Here is a 20,115-nt window from a genome sequence, read left to right as displayed (position 1 = left end):
TAAGCAAATTAGAACATAAGGGCCCGTTTGGATACCCCTTGGATTTGGATTTAAGGGTGAATTTGGATTTCCAAAATCCATGGATTTGAAATCAAGAATTTTAAAATTCACAAATTTATAAATAATGCCGTTTGGATGACCACGTATAGATTTGGATTTCAAATCTAAATTATTATTATTTTTGTTTGGATGCTCTTTGGATTTGAATTTGAAATCTAACAAAACCAAAAAAACCCTAAAATACTTGATATAGGGGCATTTCAACCATTTTCCATGAGCCAGGGGTATTCTAGTCATTTTACCCTATATGGGGGTATTTTGATCATTTTTTATGTCATAAGGGTGTTTTAGTCATTTTCCATGACTCAAGGTATTTGGTCATTTTCATCCGGTATAGGTGTGTTCCGGTCATTTTGCATGACCCGGGGGTATTCTAGTAATTTTACCTAATATGGCGTATTTTTATTATTTTTATCTTATGAAGGTATTTTTAGTCATTTTTCATGAGCCATAGGTCATATTTGCTTTATATAGGGGTATTTCGATAATTTTTCATGATCTTGAGGTATTTTAGTCATTTTACCCTATATGAGGTTATTTTGATCATTTTTAAGTCATAAGGGTATTTTAGTCATTTTGCACGACTCAGGGGTATTTTGTTATTTTTACCGGGTATAGGGGTATTTCTATTCATTTTACCTAATATGGCGTATTTTATCATTTTGATCTCATGATGGTATTTTTAGTTATTTTAGTCATTTTTTATGGGCCATGGGTCATTTTTACTTGATCAAGGGGTATTTTAGTAATTTTTCATGATATCGGGGTATTCTAGTCATTGTACCCTATATGAGATTATTTTGATCATTTTTATGTCATAAGGGTATTCTAGTCATTTTGCACGACTCGGAGGTATTTTGTCATTTTTACCTTGTATAGGGGTATTTCGGTCATTTTGCCTGGCTTTGGGGTTTTCTAGTCATTTTACCTAATACGATGATCAGTTTTTAATATCATGTGAGTACTTAAGTCATTTAAACACTTTTTCGTTATATTTTGGTCATTTTAACCCCTTACGGGTTAGATTTATAAATAACCTCTCGCAAAAAGGATTTATAAATCCAAAAAATTACAATAACATGAGGAATTTGTAAATCTTGTGGATTTCACTGAAATCCAAATCCAGATGTCATAAAGGCTTGCCAAATGCTGAATTTGGATTTAAAAATCCAAATTCACCTCCAAATCCAAATCCAAGGGGTATCCAAACGGGCCCCAAAGGTCATAATAAATATTGGTTGAAATATAAAGAACTGTTCCAAATCACCCTAGTTTGAAATAAAACTCAAACTCAAAGCTATCTTCCCTTTAGAGTTGATAGTAAAATAAGCAAATTTGCACATGATGAACTTACATAAATATTGATTGAAATCTAAAATAAGTCCCACATCACCCAAGTCTAAAACAAAACCTCTCTCTCAAGGAGAAAGGTATCTACAACCTACAAGATTTGAAAAAGTTAAAGGAAAAGAGGTGAGTCCCACAATTTCATTGCGACCTGCTGTCAATGGGAATGGAATAATGAGGGTGTGGGGATCGCATCATGAAATTACAGGCTCTGACACAAACACATGTCATTCCACATGTTGTTTCTCTCCTCCACAACACTTGCTGCCCTTCGATGCTTATCTATCTTGCTCACATCATCTCATCTGTCACTTTAATAGAGTAAAGGAAGAGAAAAAAAAAATATCTCACTAACTCATATCTTTCTACGATAATAATGTACACAAAGTCATCACAAACACATGTATTTTCTCACCAACCCACATCTCATCTGTCACTTTAGTTAGCATTAGAATTGTGTTCTAGGATTTTGGGCTTCAATTATCAGGCTTTTGGGCTCTTCTTTTCTTCTCCTTCTTCTCTCTTTTGTTCTCTTCCTTCAAATTTTGCCTCCCGTGTATTTTCTACACGGTAGGGGTGTGGGTTGGTGGGGGGAGGCGAATGCAACACATTGGAGGTGGCGTGGGCACGTTACAAGGTGATCATTGGTGAGGCCCACGGCTTGCATAAATGAGTGTATGATAGTGGGGCCCACGATTCGGAAGCCTCTCCTGACCATGTCCTTGCTCATGGCTTCGGACTTGGACGTTTTCACCGGGATCTTCCTGCATGATCTGTATTGAGTGGCAATTGGTTTTTGGTTCACAAACCCCCAAACATACTTGTCGAATGATCCGAATTCCCTTCTAATCTGCAATAATATAAGTAGCAATCTTCTTAGTTATTAAAAGAATTCTTTGGCGCACACACGTCACTATAGTGCAAATGAGGCATTAAAGATGCAAGAGAATAAATTCCACAAGCCTCGAGCCTCACGATGGTTTCTATCTTTTTATTTCAACCAGTATTTCAAAACTCAAACTCAGATGAGAAGTGTTCTTTAAGCCCGTTTGAATACCTCATGCATTTCTATTTTGATTTGAATTTGAGCTTTGGATACAAAAAACACATCAATCATCTTCATGATCATGTTTTAAGAGAGAGAGGGAGGGAGAGAGGGATGTCTCGCTGCTGCCGGAGCAATGTCGAGGAGCAGCGATGGTGAAGGAAGTTGCCACAGATATTGATTTCCAAATAATGTCTCGCATAACAGATTTTAAAATTGGAATTTTTTGCAATGTTGTAGCTGATTTGGAAATCTAAGGATCTGATCCAGTTCAAAATATCAACTAAATCTAAATCTAAATCTCGTTTGTATCCAAACGCGGCCTTAAGGTAAATGTAAGATGACTCAGATAATTCTATAATTGATGCAGTTATTTTTTTCATTTACTAGGGACATCAAAAGACTTAATTAACTTAGTAGGGCAAAACTCAGATTCAAACAAAACCTTTGCTAAGGTAAAACTGAGTCAACTCAGGCAAATCAATGATTCAATATAGAACTTTTTAAAGGGATTTGCTAGGGAACATCGCATAAGGCATTTCACGGGCCCGATGTTGCATGAGAGAGCAGCCGCATAGCCTCACTTTTCAACAGATTTTGTCATATTCATTTAAATCATCTGCGGTGGCTGCTCTCATGCAACAGCTGGTTTTTAAAATTGTGGTTTTTAACCACTTGCTTTTTTTGTTGTTGTTGAAATGATGAAAATTTATTAAAAAAGAAGGCCCGCACCCAAGATGGTTGAGGATATAGATAGAACATTAAGCTCAAAGAAGATAGAAACAACAAAAAGAAAGGCCCTGCGACTTAAGGGGGGAGGAAGTAAAAATCTCCAAATCCGCATGAGTCGCTCCCTCCCTAAGCAATCCTCTTCTCCATTAGCCGATCGCCTCACATGATGAAATAGCTATTTTAACCACTTGTTTTTTGCATTTTATGGTTGGAGTCGTTTAATTGAAGTATTTTTAGGGCATTGGCAAAGACACCTCATTTACACCCCAATTTGGAGTATATGAGGAGGACATGACCACTTTCCTCTACATTTTTATCATCATGCCTCTTGATTTGTCATCACAGCCTAAACATTTGGAACCAGTGGTTATTCTTTGCCCTGAAAATCACACACTTGAGGTCATCAACAGTGGGCTCAAGCCCAAAGTCTGTACACCCGATTGTGGTGTATTAGTGGATTTATGGAAATGACCCAGCAGTTGAATTCAGGGTTATATTCCCACTTTTCCTACCTATATAAACGAGAAAAAATACCAATCAGACATTGTGCTTGCCTTCATGATAAATTTTTTCACGGAAAAAGTGGTTTTATAGCTAAATTGTAGTTTTGGAAGGAATGGTGTTCTCAATCAATTCTTACCCTCTTTTATATGGAGAAAATTTGTAGGAACGCTGAAATCAAGAGGAGGAAATTATCTTTTCTAGGTTTTCATCTTATATTTAAAAAAAAAAAGACCGAAGGATCATGGAATTGAGATTTGGTTTTTTAGAAGAGAGGCATTTCACAAGTTTTTTTTTTTTAATGGTTAAGCTGGGGTAAGGCGGACCCCTACCAACGTATTAAACAAATACCAGCGTATTAAGCAAAGAAAGACGATACAATAGCAGGAACAAGACCACTCCCAATCCTTAGAACAATGTCCAAGAAAAAGGGCGGCACAACTAGGTTCATGATACTCTCGGAGACAAACTCAAAACAAGCAAGAGAAAAGGAATACACGAGCTGGATTTGTGCAATTGGTGAGGCTCGGGACACACGTGATCCCTAAAGTAAGCCCCATACTCAGGTGAAGCTTTTCATGAGGTTATTAATTATTATACTAAGAAAGAGATGAGAAAGTCTAGAGAAAGTGAGGGTGTGTTACTAACCTGGATGATTCGGTTAGCATTGTCGACAGCTCCACGAATCCTGCTCAAATCCATGTTATAATCCATGCTGATGGATGCTATTTGCCTTTCACTAAAGTTGGCAACGATTTCTACATCAAACCCAGCAAAAGCAGTCCTGAAAACAGCATTCTTAAACCGTCAAATTAATTCTCTTTATACAAAACAGTAACTCAAATGGAATTATGTGGGAAGCTTTTGTGAAAAAACCCATCTCCATTCCTACCTGAAATCTTGTCGTTTCTTCAAGATAGAAGTCCAATCCAACCCAGCTTGAGCACCCGTTAGAACCAGCAATTCAAACAACATCCTAGAACACACCCAAGAGCTAATCAGGAGAGAGAGAGAGAGAGAGAGAGAGAGAGAGAGAGAGAGAGAGAGAGAGAGAGCGCTCACTTGTCATCATGAACAGGAACTCCCCATTCCTCGTCATGGTAAGCAACAAAAAGAGGATCTAACCATCAAAACAAAAGCCAAGCACATTTAGCTAAATCTCTAAAAAATGACAGAATAATCTTCAAAGAAAAAATACCCACGTATATTCCATCTCTTAAATGTGCATAGGGGTACATAATACATTACTACATGACATACCTGAATTGGGTGTGATAAAACTACATCTTTTCTCCTCTAATGTAGTAGTAGTAGTACTACTACTACTAGTTGTCGAAGAATCCATCAATGCAGCCTTCCCTTCTACAGTCTTAGCCGTTCTCCCATAGTGTGCAATTCGCATCTTACGTTGTGCTTGAATGAGCATCATTTGCTCCCTCCTTGCCGCGGCTATGCTACCGGGTGTATCCAAAGAAGAAGGAACAGAGAAATTTGACAAAGGTTCATGAGTAGTACTAGTAACATTGGATTTCTTGGACTTTTTCCTTAGTAATAAGGTTGATTTTTGAGTGAACTTGGGCGTTAACGACTTTTCAATGCTCGAATTCAGCCCGTTGGGGTCGTTGCCTTGCTTAATGCCAGGTATGGGAGGCTTCAATTTGGGAGAAATGTGAGGAGAGAGCTTATTTGATGTCAATGAAGCCTTAAGAGTATTGCTAGTAGTAGGAAGAGGAGGAGGAGATTTTGGAAAGAGCTTCTTTTTTAGAGCTTGATGCGAATCAACGGTTGCGATGACACAGTTGCCGGCCGGCTGTAAGACCTGCCGGCCGTCGATCTGTGTGAAGGAGAGGTTGACTCCATGGCTTGTTCTAGCCTTAGTGTTGCACATTGTTATTGTGTGATACTAGTAAAATATTGTGATTGTTGTAGAAAGAGGGAGGAAGAGAGGAGGAGAAGGGAAGAGAGGAGGAATGGAGATGGATAGAAATGGAAATTGGAGGGAAGAAGGTGGAGGAGGAGTTGGGAAAGGAGCTGTGGTTTTTAAAAGGAGGTGAGAGCAGGTGGGGACAGGTAAGGGGAAGTTGGGTTAACATGGAGGGGTTGAGGTCTTCCATACAAAGCTTTTCTTTGTGGGGTGGGGGGCATTTCACTTAGAGAGAGAGAGAGAGAGAGAGAGAGAGAGAGAGAGGAATATATAAAAGAAAAGAAATGGGTACTCCCATTCCCTTTCCCTTTATTGCTGGTGGTCTCATGCCTTCTCTAGCTGGAGTGGTGGATAAGGAATGTAAGGGGGAATGGGCCTATCATTGCCCTCTTCTTCTTTTTCTAGCTGGCAGGAATCGACTCTCTCTCACACACACACACACAAAATGCATACCTACCCTTGTTTTTAGGGAAGAAAAGGGTGAAAACTGAGTATAAAAGGGAGCTTAGAAAGCTAATGGGATGGGTTACTTAATGAGTTTAGTCTTTTGATTTGCCTGATTCTCATGGGTTTTAGCGTCTTGAACAAATAAATTAGTTAAGGGCTCATAAAAGGTGTTACATAGTGTCCGACATGGCATGTGGGATCGAGAATAGGTGACAAGTGTACTAAACCAAGTTTTGATAGAAGTGAAACACTATTCACTGTTGCCTTGGTATGAAATGCTAAGAGAGAACATGTCTACATTGAATGGATTGCAGCTCAACATATGAGGGTTTTATTGCCTTTAAATCTGATAGCTGCCTAGCTAAGAGACTTTGTAATAGCCATTAGATACCTCTGAGTCAAATCACTTCAGTTTGAAGATATGTTCAAGGAACACCTGGTGGCATAAGAGGCCGTATGAGACTCTTTAAATACTCCCCAAGTAAATTGTTGACTCGCCTGAGTCAACTCGGTTTTACTATGGCCGAGTTCATGTTCGAGTCTGAGTATTGCCTTAGAAAGTCACTGTAAAACACATTTGAATTACTCGAGTTAGTGAAAAATTGACTGCTTGATCAAGCATTGACTCACTTGAATCGAGTTCTTTTTACATTGGCCGAATTCTTGTCCAAGCCCAAGTTTTTAAATGCCACAGTATGATACCTTGAAGCTAAAGTAATGAGGCACTTGTTTCTTGCCCTTCCATCTCACCATGTTGACTGACTCCTTCAAATATCACCTAGCCGAATTCCATTTCTTGCTTCACTTGAGGAACACTTCACAGTAGGCACCTCTAAGGGCAATCCTCCCCTTGACAAGGGTGTTCTTGACACAAGAAATCCAGGAACAACTATTTTCATATCCTTCACCACCTATCTTTTATGTGGTTTTATAGGGCAAACCTTCCCTTGATCAAAGAGACCTTTAGAACTTTATAACTACCACTATTTTTTTCTCTACAGTCTTTGGACTTTTTCTTTTTCTCCTTTCATCCTTCGAGAACTGGGCCACTAAACTTGGATTCTTGTGGTTAAAACATTGAAAAAGAGAGCTTTATGACCCTTAAGCTAGCTGAGGAGTCCACTTTCTTTGTTTGCCAAGTTGTCATGTTTCAATCCTCGAGGTCCCAACACTGGATTGTCACTGTTGCTGGGCTAGCTGTCAATCTGTCATGCACAAACGTAATATGTTTGATTTTATTACATTGCTATTGTCCTGATTGCAAGCAAAACAGTTAATAGTAGACTGATGTATGTACGCATATATGTATACAAACATAGATAGGGACTAGTATTTTGGTCCCATGCTACGCATGCGTGCAAGATGATGAGCCCCACACCATTAAAACATGAGGTGTAAATTGGTAGGGCCCACCCTAATGCATAGGTTTGGATAGAGATGGTGGACCTCACATCATCAATAAGGATAAAATGGTGGGCTCCACCCTATGAATAGGTTTGGATAGAGATAGTGGGCCCCACGCACCAAAACACTTAAGGTGTACATGAGATGTAAAATGGTAGCCCACCCCCTATGAATGAGTTTGTGTAGAGATGGTGGGCCCACCACATAAGAACGTGAGGTGTAGAATGGTTGGCCTTACCCATGGCATTGTTATAAAATGTTAGGCACCACCCCATCATGGCATGAGGTGTAAGATAGTGGCCCCAGATCAAGAGTAAATTGTTGGCCCATACCCATGCTATGCTTGGCTCTAAAGTGTTAGGCCCCATGCTATCACAATGAAATATGAGGTAAAAAGAAAATGTTTTCTAATAAAATTTTCTTGAAAAGAAAGCTAATGACAATGGAATATACATTCTTAGTATATATTATAGATTTGCTAGGCAATTTTGCAGAGAGCCACGAAATGGCTTCTGCAAAATTGCCTAGCAAATCCATGTATATGTCTATATGCTACTTAAATTTGCATACCATGTTTAAATAATGGGGCAAACACCCTTGTCTTTTCTTTTTAAATTGGCTACTGATAGCTTTTTAAGAATTGTAATAGCCTTTGACAGCTAGTTAAACAATAAAAGACAAGGTGAGATTGCCCCATTATCAAAACATGTTAGTGCGAATACCAGTGTCCTTTATAATCCTAGTTCCAAACACCCACTTAAAAGAATTGATTTCTATGGGAATTGAGTTTGCCTAACTTCATTTCCAGGGATTCAAATGGCCTCTTGACAGTGAGCATTAATGCCTTCATTTCAGTAATTGCCATTTTATCTCCCCCCTCCATCCCGTTTCTAGTGAAATATTGCTATTTGTAAACTCTCTTTGGACTCCATTCTTTAAAGAAATAGAAATCTTTTGCCACAAAATCTCCGTTCTAGTTACAAATTGTGGCTATTTTGCATCTCAGTTAAGACTTCCAGGAATAATTTGTTAGTCCCCAAAATCAAACGGGGACATGAAAATGGAGTGTGTTAATTATGTCACGCTCCGTCCCCACTATGTATATACTGTCGGGTTCAAGATCTTCCACCCGCCCTGGTTTTGTCTTCTAGCAATACTAACTGTGCCGGATCCACCTTGAAAACGCGTCTACACAGGGAGAAGGAGAGTTCACATACATAGCCAAGAAACTTTTTCGATGTGGGATCTTACAATCCCCCATAGGGCCTTGCATCCTCGCTGGCACACCGTAGTGCGGGAGGTACGGCTCTGATACCATTTTGTCATGCCCTGACTCCATTGTGTGAATATTGTCCGGTTCTGAGTCTTTCACCCACCTCGGTTTTGTTTTCATGCCCGCCCCACCTCGCATGAATGCTGAAAACAGTTCACATATATAGCCCAGGAACTTTCTCTCCCTTTCCAACGTGGGATCTTACAAATTATCTTGGGCCCTTTGGGTCTATGAAAATTGAGACAGGAGGTTGATTCATGTGCATTTCTTGCCTCAGTTTATGAATGGGTGAAAAATGTGAGTATTAAAGGCTGCATATATCAACCTTTATCGGCAGCATTTCTGCGCCTTTTTCATTGTGGAGAATAAAAAAAATAACGGAGAATCTCATTCTGAAAATATGACCTGTTCTGCCTGTCTCTCCCATTTCCGACTCTTGAGCGGTTTTGGAAGTAGATTTGAACTGATTTTTGAAAAAAAGGAGGAGTCGCTCCGCACGATTCTGTTCTACCCATTTCGTCTACGATGAAAATCCAAAAAACGAGAAGCATTGAAGAACATACATGTCTGGTTCAACAATATTAATGTCGCCGTGAAAAATAACTGTTTAGAACAAAATATATTATGCTATGAATTACAAAATAACAGACAGTTGTTTGTTGATTCAAATCCAAATAGATGTTGTTCAAATTTGATGTAGTTCATTTCCACAGATCAACTTCGAATGTGAGTTTAATCTCAACGAACTTATCGAAACATACCAGTCATTGCATCTGGGTAATGCGGAACCCATTACGATGCTCTGTATTTCCGGTACCGTTTGACATGCTTTCCATCGACTTAAAAGGAGATTTTTTCATCTATGATACTAGAGCTTTTCATATCTGCTTAGGGCAGAAGATGTGGAATGCTATTCCGTTAGCAATAATATGGTTTTCATGGGTAGAACGTAACCACAGAATTTTCAATGATTGGAGCAAGGCTCCTAGATTTTTATGCCTCTCCATTATTATCGCAATTCTCACATGGGCAAGCTGTAAAGGGGGCGTACCATATTCAATATCACATATATTGTGGAATGGATTCAAAGTCATGAAGGAAAAGCAGGGGTGTAAAGGCCATCAAGCCGATTTGGTTACCACCGCCGGAGGGCACTCTTAAACTCAATTTTAATGAAAGCTTGATGGGAAATCCAAGACCTGCGGGGTTTGGGGGAGCAATTTGTGACTTTAATGGAAACACCATTATGACATTTTATGGACCGGTGGGTGTATGTGATGCGAACGAGGCGGAAGCTAGAGCATTATTATTCGGGCTTCGTTGGTTTAGGAATCATAATTTGGGGCCCTTAATCGTGGAAGGTGATTCAACCAACGTCATTGCATGGGCGAGGAATCAAGGTCCTTGGCCCTTGGTGGCAGCTTGCAAACGAGATTGATGAGATACGAGATCTCATGGGTATCATACGTCCGTTGATAACGTATCGAAGGCGTATGGCTAACACTCTGGCCGATCGTTTAGCAAAGGAGGGAGTGGGATTATCGGTTCCGAATGTTGTATTTAATGCTCCGGGAGTGAATCTCTTGTAATTCACTGTATTACACAGGGACATCTTGTCCCTTCTTCGTGTAATTTCCTTCCGGGAATAAAATAAACTGTTATCTTTAAAAAAAAATAAAAAATACTAGAGCACAAAGGAATGCAATTTTTTATTGTGTAAACTGTCATCATCCAGGCAATATCTAAACTGAACTTGGTTAATGCAATGTTTCCATAATGAAAATTTTGGAGATAACAGACAGGAAAGAAATGAATTAGTTTACTTTTCATTTATTCTCTGCAAAGTATCATATAAAAAATAACCAATTCTCAAAGTAACACATCTCATTTAACGTAATCTCTCTTAATATACACAAAACTCCAGTATAATAAAGGTAAAACACGTATATGTCAACGTGGCTGAGTAAAAGAATTACTGTGCATTTCAAAGTCAAAAAATGTCGAGAAATATATCAGATGTCCCTTAGCAGGAACCGACTACTCTAGGAGTCGGCATATGCCCGCACGACATCTACAATTGGAGCCCGACAGATTGGACATCTCCCACTGCCCCACTGCAACTCATGGGCACACTTGAAACAGGTGCACATGTGCCCGCACCTGAATAAACATCGAGAATCTCTTGAGAAAAATATTTTGATAGCTTGAACAAGCAATGTCAAGGCCTAAAAAAGGGGATTTAATACATTAATGCATGTGTATTATAACAATTAATTGACATGAAATATATTCATTCTATAAGTCGAAAATGCTTCATGATATGAGTTATTTTCACAAACAGAAGTTGTGGAACCATTGAATATCACTAAAGCTTCTTTCCTGGAAGATAAGTAAACGAGGATTCAAAACGTGTAATGAAAACGACTAATTTTTCCAAATCGTATATAGTAGGGAGTCAACTAGGATTTCATAGCAGATAAAACAATTGCCTTTCTTGATTGGGATTTAATGTTTTAATGCATGTGCATGATAATAATCAAGTAACATGAAAATTGTTCATTGTTCAAGTAAAAATTGCTTCCTGGTATGGGTTTGTTTTGGTAATTGGTGTTTGTTGAACCACTTTGTTAACTTTAAATAAGATAAATTGGTTTTTTTCTTTTTTGAATGGTGAAATAAGATAAGTTGGTAACTAGGAAGATAAGTGAATGAGGCTTCAAAAGAGGCTATGAAAATAGTTACTGGTTTAAAATTGTGTACCTATATAGTAGGGAGTCAACTTGCATTTCATAGCAGATACAACAACTGCCTTTCCTCATTGGCACCCAATTGGAATAATGCAATGGCTCCCCTGCTCCACCTGCTAACACAAAAGCAAATCTGTTTTGTCATGGACAGACCTTTCATATACTTAGGTAACCATTCAAGTTATAAACCACAAATTATCAAAAAAAAAAAAAGAGGAGGCAAGGAACCAGGCTCAAAGAAGCATCTGTTCCGAACTTTAAGCTAATAAGTCCTACGTTAGACATAAACACAATAAAAAAGAAATTTAAAATAGGCTGGGGGCCATCTCATCAGCAAGTGAAAGGAAGTTCTTTGATTCTCTCTCTCTCTCTCTCTCTCTCTCTCTCTCTCTCTCTATATATATATATATATATATATATATATATATTAGATAGATTAGAATCTCTTTCCCTCCTCTCATGGGCTCACAAGGATCAATGGTTTCCACAATTGGATTTGTAATACTCCATCATCTTGCAAATAGGTTCTCTCTTTAGCCTGAAATATTATTATTTTTTATAACGACTTGTACGAAGATCCCTTGTTTTTGCATTGATGTGGATGAAATAAAGGAAGCATTGAAGGGATTTTCTAACAATCTTTTCTTGTACTGATGACAACAAGAGAGGCTCTGATAGGAAGTTATCTGAATCTGCCGAGAAATTCTCCAATGACAGACTGGTTGGCTTCCTGCTTAAAAATTGATGTTTCATAAGAAAAGGGAGTGAAATTAGGGAAGACCGCTAAAGGGGAACAAAGTTGGAGAATCCAGCTACAGGGATTGCCAGTTGATGGGGTATAATATGTCCTTGAAAATTGAAATGAAAAGTATCATAATTGTGACAAGAGAGTGTGGGCTATAATTTCCTTATATATATATATATATATATATATATATATATATATATATATGATTTCCCTATATTTGAAGTACATACCAACAGTTATGTAACAAATTCGACCTCCTAAATATGGGCAGTTTTCCGAACTCCAGTATGATGTTCTCTTGTGGAAAAGGATGAGCAAGAATAATCAGTGCCACCATCATGTAGGCACATGTCTGTATATAAGGTGTAGGTGTGCGTGAGTCGCGTGACTTACAATTGATATTAATAAAAGGCCAAGAAATTTTTATTTTTTTTTCGTTATGGGCATGCACACATGGAAGTGTCTGTATATATGCAGGTGTATGACTGTGTTGTCACTTATCCAGTTTATTGTCCCACTGAAAAACAGATGATTATAAGGCCACTTCCTCCTTGCATCAACTTCTTTGCTCAATAGTCAGTATGCGAAATTTCCCAAGTAGATATTTTTTTCTAGTCCTAAAGCTGGAAATTAGCAAAATCTTCCCCGCAGCACTTATCACTAACCTGAACGGTTGATGGCATCAGAAATCTCCTGCTTAATGGAACGCTGCAACTCCACCTGCATATCCATGCAAGCCTCTATTGATTTTCGCAAGTCAGACACTTCCTGGTGAATGCGTAGCACATCCTCTTTCAAATCATAGATGAGTTCCATTTCCTGTAACCATGGAAACATTATTAGTTATTACACAGATGAGCCAAACAAGTAAATTTTTTATTGATACAGTCCGTTAGTTATTAATATATAAGTTCTGTTTCCTATAATCATGGAAATATTATTACACAGATGAGGCAAAAGGTGAAAATTTTAGCGATATGGTTAGTTGCTTACAAATATACTATTATTTCAGGCCCGGCCCATGCTATGCATGGGTGTAAAATGATGGGCCCCATCTCATAAAAAACATGGTGGACCCATCTCAATAACATGATGTGTAAATTGGTGGACCCCAAACTAATGCATAGGTTTGAGGTGTAAAATGGTAGGCCCCCACCCAACATAGCATGAGGTGTAAAATAGTGGGCCCCACTACATGCATGAGTTTGGGTAGATATGGTGGCCCACCAGATTAAGTGTAAAATGTTGCACCCCACCCTTTCAAAACAAAACATGAGATACAAAGAAAAGGTTTTCCAATAAAAAAATTTCTTGGAAAAAAGTGAATGACAACGAAAAATACATGCTTACTATATATTATAGATAGATAATAGATGAGATATTAGAAAATTCCGGTTCGATAGATATCAAACTCACAAATGAATGATGAGGCATGTTATGTATAGATGAAGAGCGCTGGTGACTGTCTTGGTGATGAAGCCATTGAGATGGTAGGGGCAATTGTGAAGATGTAGATGCAACTGGAATAGCATTGCTGACTTCGTGATCTTGTTGCTGAACAAGATGCTCTTCCTCTTCCTCTTCCTCTTCATCAACAGGCTGAAGTGCTTGTCTTTGTAAGTAAGACAAGACCAACCGCTCCATTCTCTCTCGGAAGTTATTGCTTGCAAGGGTAGTTGACACAATGCTTCTGCATGTGAAATAAAAGGGAGAAATAGAAAAATGAAGCCCAAACTTTAGCGGCAATTCTTGACAAAAATTACGCACAAACCCAAGCTGAGTTGACTAAACAAATATGGGATTTCCTAGGCAATTCCGCTGGAAGCCATTTCACGGATGACTTTTGCATGAGAGAACACAGGGTCACATTTTAGCAGATTTTGTCTTATTCATTTAATTAATCTGAGGTGGCTGTTCTCAAATGCAAAAGTCAGCAGCGAAATTGCCTAGCAAATCCCTATGTGTGTGTGTAACCCTTCCAAAGTTTCACCTGATCCAAGCAAATTAGTATTTTCATTTCCGTCTTTACTTTTATTTTGTTTGTATAAAAAATGGAAAAATCACAAAAGTGGGAAATGGTACCGCAAATTCATATCTATGAAATGAGGAAGCTGACCAGCTCCGAAGACACACAACATAGGAGAAACAATATACAAAAAAGTACGACAATAAAGGGAAACAGAAAAAAGCAATTACATAATACAGACGGTATAATCTACTAAAAAAAGGCAAACTCAAGTTGAAGAGATTCTACAAAGGTAAACAAAAGTCTAAAATAATGGGGTGGGGAAATTAAATTTTTTGTGATCCGATAGGATTGCTTTTTCATATTTTTAGTGCCATAGATTTTAAATAACATTGCATCAAGTTAGGCATTTTAGTTAATAGATTGACAGGGCAAATGCAGATAATAGGTAAAAGCAATAATGGTATATACCTTTCCACAAGCTCGCGAAGTTCAACATTGTCTGAATTATTTTCAAGCCACTCATCATATGTAGATCGTCTGTGGTCACTCCATGCTCTCTGTGGATGAGAAACAACACTTACCCAGGTTCCATCACTATCTCCTAGATTGAACTGACTGTTGGGCTCTGGTTCTTCCATTAATACATCCCAATCATGCAAAGACTCATCAGCATTCTCAGCTCCTTGCCAGTCTAGATCTTCACTTGTAAATGGCAACAATGACTGGCGCTCCGGTGTTTCGCTTTCATGGTCACTTGGACATACCACTTGAGACTGATTGTTTTCATTTGTGAGCTGCTCTCCCAAACTAGAATGGTCTGACTGTGGGGAATTATTTAGGATCTGCATAGGGAAGTTGCTTGAGTTATCTGAAATTGTTGTTGCAGTACTATTCTGTTGGCCTCTAGGGAGCTGCTCCCCCAAACTAGAATGTTCTGAATGTAGAGAATTATTATTAAGGAATTGTATAGGGAAGCTTCTCGAGTTATCTGAAACTGTGGCTGCACTAATGCTCTGTTGGCCTCTAGAGCTAAACCTCTCCCTGATTTTGATCAAGAAGGACACCAGCTTAATGTTAGAATCCATGAAATCATTGTGACCACATGGATTGTGCTAGATTAGATTTCTGATAAAGTCATGTAATCACAATTACAAGTTATAACCCATTGAGTGATTAGATCCAAGTAATCATAACTGTAAAAATGGAAAGAAATGCATACACCTACAATGAAAATATTTACAATAAGAGAAGTAACAGCTTGAAAACATGACTTAATGATGCAGGAGTTCAATTTGAAAAGGAAAAGTGAAATAAAATAAGGAAAGGGAAGGAAGAATATACGAAGGATTTTTTATGGGGACTGATATCCGCACGACTGCTGATATCTCTAATTGGCTGCGGATTGTGTTATGGGAATTGTAATAACTTTCGACTGCTGGTTTAAAAGGTGTAAAATAAGGTGATACGTCTCATTATCAAAACATAGCAGTGCTGATATCCGTCCCTTTTTATATTGAATGACATTTATGCTTGTTTTAGTTGTGACACTCAAGATTTGGTTGTAGTGTGATGCTACCCTATCCTTGAGGAGTGGTTATAAAAGACCAAATAGTAATATAGTATGACACTCTTCTTTTTCCTCTGTCTGCTAAGCATTCCTGACTGCTATCCTAGTTTCTTCAGCTTGAATAGAGGATTTTTTTCCTGTGTTTGGGTATTGGTATTTATTGATGAAAAGTTTGCATTGACCTTTTATGTTGAAAACCCTCATAGTAAAGTGGTATTACCTATAACTTGTGATCTTTTATTGCTGTGGTTATTTTCCCTGCATCATTTATTGTATTCTATCACTTGACAATTAAATCACCATATAAAAAATAAATAAATAACAATGGAAAAATATTGTGAAAACTACAACGATTATTAAGGCAATAAACTTCATAAAAGGTCACCACAAAGTAGAGAAATTAAATTTTATATTTGTTTAGGAAAGTAATCTGCAGTAGAGGAAATATTTCAACCAAAATCCTGTTCCAAATTATCCTTTCATGAAATGTAATTAATTGATATAGCCAACTCTTAGACATACATCACTATTAGAAATGCTAGAAAAGACAGTATCATGTCAAGAATCTTCCAATTCTGTGCATTTTCAGTTTTTCAAAATTAGATAACTAATTCGACTATGGAAATTTCAAGAATATCTTGAATTAAGAATAAGTCAAAATGAGTTATATTTCCCACAGTTTTCCATAAATCAGTTACTTGTCAATAAATATACCAATATGATCTTTTTATCAAATGCTTCAAGATACTGAAATCAAATGGAAAACTAGGTAACCAACCAAACAACACAACAGACATGGAAACCTCTCTCGGGTCTTCAACTTATAAAATGGGCTACATGCTGAATGGGACAACACTAAACAGAACTATTGCATGAAAACCAAAGAGAGTGTTACCTTAAGAGCAAAATAGAGGTTCCACGCTGTAATTGGTCTAATTCAACTGTTGTTGAAGATGGACGCCCTTGATCTTGAACTGCCGCTTCCTGTTGTAGGAATCTGAACCTAAGCAATGACTGGGAAGTGGATAGCAAGTCAGTGCCTATTCAATATCCTATGTGTAGCCAACAGAAATATGTACCAGTAGTTCACAAGATAGTGGACAAAATCAGTTTGTAGATTTTAAACAATTTCCTTAATTGGTTGGATTGGTTCATATCGTTTTCTTCACAAGCGAGGCACAATTCAAGAAATGAACTGGGATTTCCATTTTCAAAAAAATGTGCAACAAAACGTTTCTAGAACTTACGCATACACAAACAATGTACAATAAAATGCTTCTAGAATTTAACCATACACACACAAAATGTGCAATAAAATGCTTCTAGAATTTAACCACAGACACACACACACATGGCATTTTCTTAACAAGTTTGGCACAATTCAAGAAATGAACTGGGATTTCCATTTTCAAAACAATGTTTCTAGAATTTAACCATACACATACAATGTGCAATAAAATGCTTCTAGAATTTAACCATACACACACAATGTGAAATAAAATGCTACTGGAATTTAACTACACACACACCATTCAAGAAATGAACTGGGATTTCCATTTTCAAAACAATGTTTCTAGAATTTAACCATACACATAAAATGTGCAATAAAATGCTTCTAGAATTTAACCATACAAACACAATGTGAAATAAAATGCTACTGGAATTTAACCACACACACACCATTCAAGAAATGAACTGGGATTTCCATTTTCAAAACAATGTTTCTAGAATTTAACCATACACATACAATGTGCAATAAAATGCTTCTAGAATTTAACCATACACACACAATGTGAAATAAAATGCTACTAGAATTTAAACACACACATTTGAAATTCATCTTAAGATTGTCTCCCTATAGAATGAAAATAAAGTGTATGCTAGAGAGCAACTCACCCGAATGCGGCTGCGATGAGAGAACCGCGAAACTGCACGACGCTCCGCCAGTCTAGCAAGCTCCCTTTGTCTCTCTTGCTCAAATTGCAAGAGCAAATTCCTTGTAGCTTGTTGTCCTCTGATCCTAAGAGGATTCCCATTTGAGGCAAACCCAACATTTTCTCCTCCTTGTAAAGGTTCCCTTACTGAAACTATGGGCTGCTCCCCACCAATCTCATCACTCCAACTAGTCATCGAACTCTGCGTTCGATTCCCTGAAGTCAGCATTTGAATCGTATCCGCAACTCTACCCCTCTCACTCTCACCCACATCCGAAACTCGCGTAGAAAAAATCGGCTCGCTAGGGGCTGTCTCAGACTCCCAATCTGTGAATGATTCATCACAAATTTCAGAGCTAACAGAGGGCGCATCAAGAGAAGACGCATTGTCATTAGTGCTCATTGCGTTCATCCTACTAACCGCTGAATTCACACTACTAGACAGGTTCCCTGACTGTCTCACCTCAGCCTCGAGTTCTTTCCACATTTGAACAAGCGATGACGCCCTCAGATTAGGAACATCTACAGAGCATTCTGATCTAGCCGGCGATGTCTCCCTTAAAAACGAAGAATTCATGGCTGAGACTGGTTGTGAATTACATAGAGCCTGTAATTCGGCCTCGTGGGCCTGTCTCTCAATAGTAGTAATCATCTCACGGGCCTGACGAGCGGCCCATCGATCTAATATCCTAGACTGTTGCCTCCTACTTATAGATCTAGACCAATTGGTTGTGTTATTCATCTCTTCATCGCTAGCCCAAAATTCCCCATTGCTCCCATGTTGGGAATTTGAATTTTCGCAGGTAGAATTTGAATTGGTATTGGAAATTTGGGAATTTGAAGAGAAGACAATGCAAGTGTGGAGGTGATCTCTTACCAAATCTTTGATGTTTTTTTGAAATGCAGCTTGAGACGAACAGCGCGGCAGAGGATCATCATTGGTTCGTTCTCGCCAGTGGCTTTGATCTCTTGGAATTGTATCATAAGAACAGGCCATCGATACCCTAAGAATTTAGTTTCTATTGTTTGTTTTTGATATCTTTGGCGATTCTAAATGAAACCCAGAAAGGGAAAAGGAGGAAAATCCGTTTTGAAGGAAGGAATTAGGGAGAGGATGAGAAAACCCAAACTCGGCCCAAAAATAGCGAGGAGAAACGGACAAAAATCAAGGCGTAATCCGCACATGTAGCTCGTACTACTTGGCCATCTTTAGGGTTTGCTAAAACTGCAATAGAGAGAGAGAGAGAGAGAGAGAGAGAGAGAGAGAGAGAGAGAGGAAAACGAAACGTTTTCTGAAAACCCAATTTCGGTTTTGAATAGGTTTCAGAGTAAAAGAGAAAGATTGAAACAGAAGCTGCTGCAATTAAGAGACTGAGAACTGCAAATTTGTTGCTGATTGATGGGAGATTTTTAATTGCATTTATATTGTTTTTAAGATGAGAAAAATCGTTAAAAGAAAGGCCGCGGAGTCTGGTGCGTAAACGTTGGTTTAGAGAGAGAGAGAGAGAGAGAGAGAGACGTTGGTTTTGAGCCGTTGGAGGAAAAGTGGGGCCCGAATAAGGAAAAAGTTAGCGGCGTGAAAGGAGGAACATATGGAACGGAAGGCAAAATTTTGGTTACAACTCTCTTTTGGTGGGGCCCACTTGAATGTAATCATCCAATTGTTTTTTTGGACCACGCATAACTCATGCCAGTGGGGCCAAAATCTCTAATTTTTGCACTTCCACAGTAAGTAAGTCTTCTTTACTTCTTGTATTGATTTCCTTTAAACCACAACGGCTATTTTAATTAATTATTTCCTCACCACCTACTTTACTTACTTCCTTTTTATTATAAACATTTCCCCTTCAAACATGGGAATATAAATTTATATTTGCCACCTACTTGACTGGGGGACAGTCACTTCGTTCATTGAGAAGCAGAGAAAATAGTTTTGATTAAGGACTTTCTATTGATATCTGTACTAATAAGTTTTGAGGATGGGGCAAACTCATCTTGTCTTTTATGATTTAACTTGGATTCTAATGACTATGTCCGAGACTGATCAGACAAGATTTCAGTCTTTATAATATGGATTTCAATAGTGGCAGATGGATTCAATTGTTGTGCCTAAGCCCTGACCATTTAAGTATCGGGTCCTTTGGATCCATCGGGCCATCTGGGTCAATTACCAACCTTAACTGTGCTAAGCATTCTTACGTTCGATAGCATTCCACATGAAGCGACTGGGGTCCATGCAACTCGATTTAGATGGGCCCCATGCATTAAAATATAGTCGATGGATGCAGACTATCTGAGCTGACTTCTGAAGATCACTCTAACAAATAATCTGGAACTAATTAATTAGGCGGCTAGGATTGTTAGATCAATGCGAGATGGGCTCGTCCATTGTGGGACCCACTTGGGTGTGTATAGTT

The 20,115-nt window shown here is 38.3% G+C and overlaps 2 protein-coding genes across 3 annotated transcripts; both read right to left on the bottom strand.

Moving 5' to 3' along the window:
- Positions 1-1,314: 1,314 nt before the first annotated feature.
- Positions 1,315-5,854, bottom strand: LOC143892616 (uncharacterized). Its single transcript, XM_077397350.1, has 5 exons — positions 4,946-5,854; positions 4,748-4,805; positions 4,578-4,661; positions 4,334-4,469; positions 1,315-2,257 (listed from the first exon to the last, which is right to left on the bottom strand). Exons 1-5 carry the CDS (start codon positions 5,571-5,573, stop codon positions 1,946-1,948), a joined length of 1,218 nt encoding a protein of 405 aa, XP_077253465.1. The 5' UTR covers positions 5,574-5,854; the 3' UTR covers positions 1,315-1,945.
- A 4,680-nt stretch (positions 5,855-10,534) lies between these two features.
- Positions 10,535-19,181, bottom strand: LOC143892613 (uncharacterized). Of its 2 annotated transcripts, none has more exons than XM_077397344.1 (7): positions 17,661-19,181; positions 16,660-16,778; positions 14,666-15,238; positions 13,645-13,918; positions 12,894-13,047; positions 11,494-11,596; positions 10,535-10,893 (listed from the first exon to the last, which is right to left on the bottom strand). In XM_077397344.1, the coding sequence occupies exons 1-7, from the start codon at positions 18,693-18,695 to the stop codon at positions 10,776-10,778; spliced, it is 2,376 nt and encodes a 791-aa protein (XP_077253459.1). In that variant the 5' UTR covers positions 18,696-19,181; the 3' UTR covers positions 10,535-10,775. The 2 variants fall into 2 exon arrangements, with proteins under 2 accessions (XP_077253459.1, XP_077253460.1); XM_077397345.1 differs by having other exon boundaries at positions 11,494-11,593; positions 17,661-19,180.
- Positions 19,182-20,115: the final 934 nt, after the last annotated feature.

This window comes from Tasmannia lanceolata, unplaced genomic scaffold (assembly GCF_043159265.1).
Source record: "Tasmannia lanceolata isolate RefF3 unplaced genomic scaffold, GAP_Taslan_0.1 ptg000015l, whole genome shotgun sequence".
Lineage (NCBI taxonomy): Eukaryota > Viridiplantae > Streptophyta > Magnoliopsida > Canellales > Winteraceae > Tasmannia > Tasmannia lanceolata.
This window is presented reverse-complemented; position numbering and strand designations above follow the sequence as displayed.

What these genes read in the sequence shown, in the direction of transcription:
- LOC143892616 (XM_077397350.1), bottom strand. Translation starts at nt 5,573, where the DNA reads ATGTGCAACACTAAGGCTAGAACAAGCCATGGAGTCAACCTCTCCTTC. An exon ending in TTTTATCACACCCAATTCAG is followed by an intron (nt 4,806 to 4,945) that starts GTATGTCATGTA and finishes TTTGATGGTTAG; the next exon opens with ATCCTCTTTTTGTTGCTTAC. An exon ending in GTTCCTGTTCATGATGACAA is followed by an intron (nt 4,662 to 4,747) that starts GTGAGCGCTCTC and finishes GGTGTGTTCTAG; the next exon opens with GATGTTGTTTGAATTGCTGG.
- LOC143892613 (XM_077397344.1), bottom strand. Translation starts at nt 18,695, where the DNA reads ATGGCCTGTTCTTATGATACAATTCCAAGAGATCAAAGCCACTGGCGA. An exon ending in ACCTCTATTTTGCTCTTAAG is followed by an intron (nt 15,239 to 16,659) that starts GTAACACTCTCT and finishes GATCAAAATCAG; the next exon opens with GGAGAGGTTTAGCTCTAGAG. An exon ending in CTTCGCGAGCTTGTGGAAAG is followed by an intron (nt 13,919 to 14,665) that starts GTATATACCATT and finishes TTTCACATGCAG; the next exon opens with AAGCATTGTGTCAACTACCC.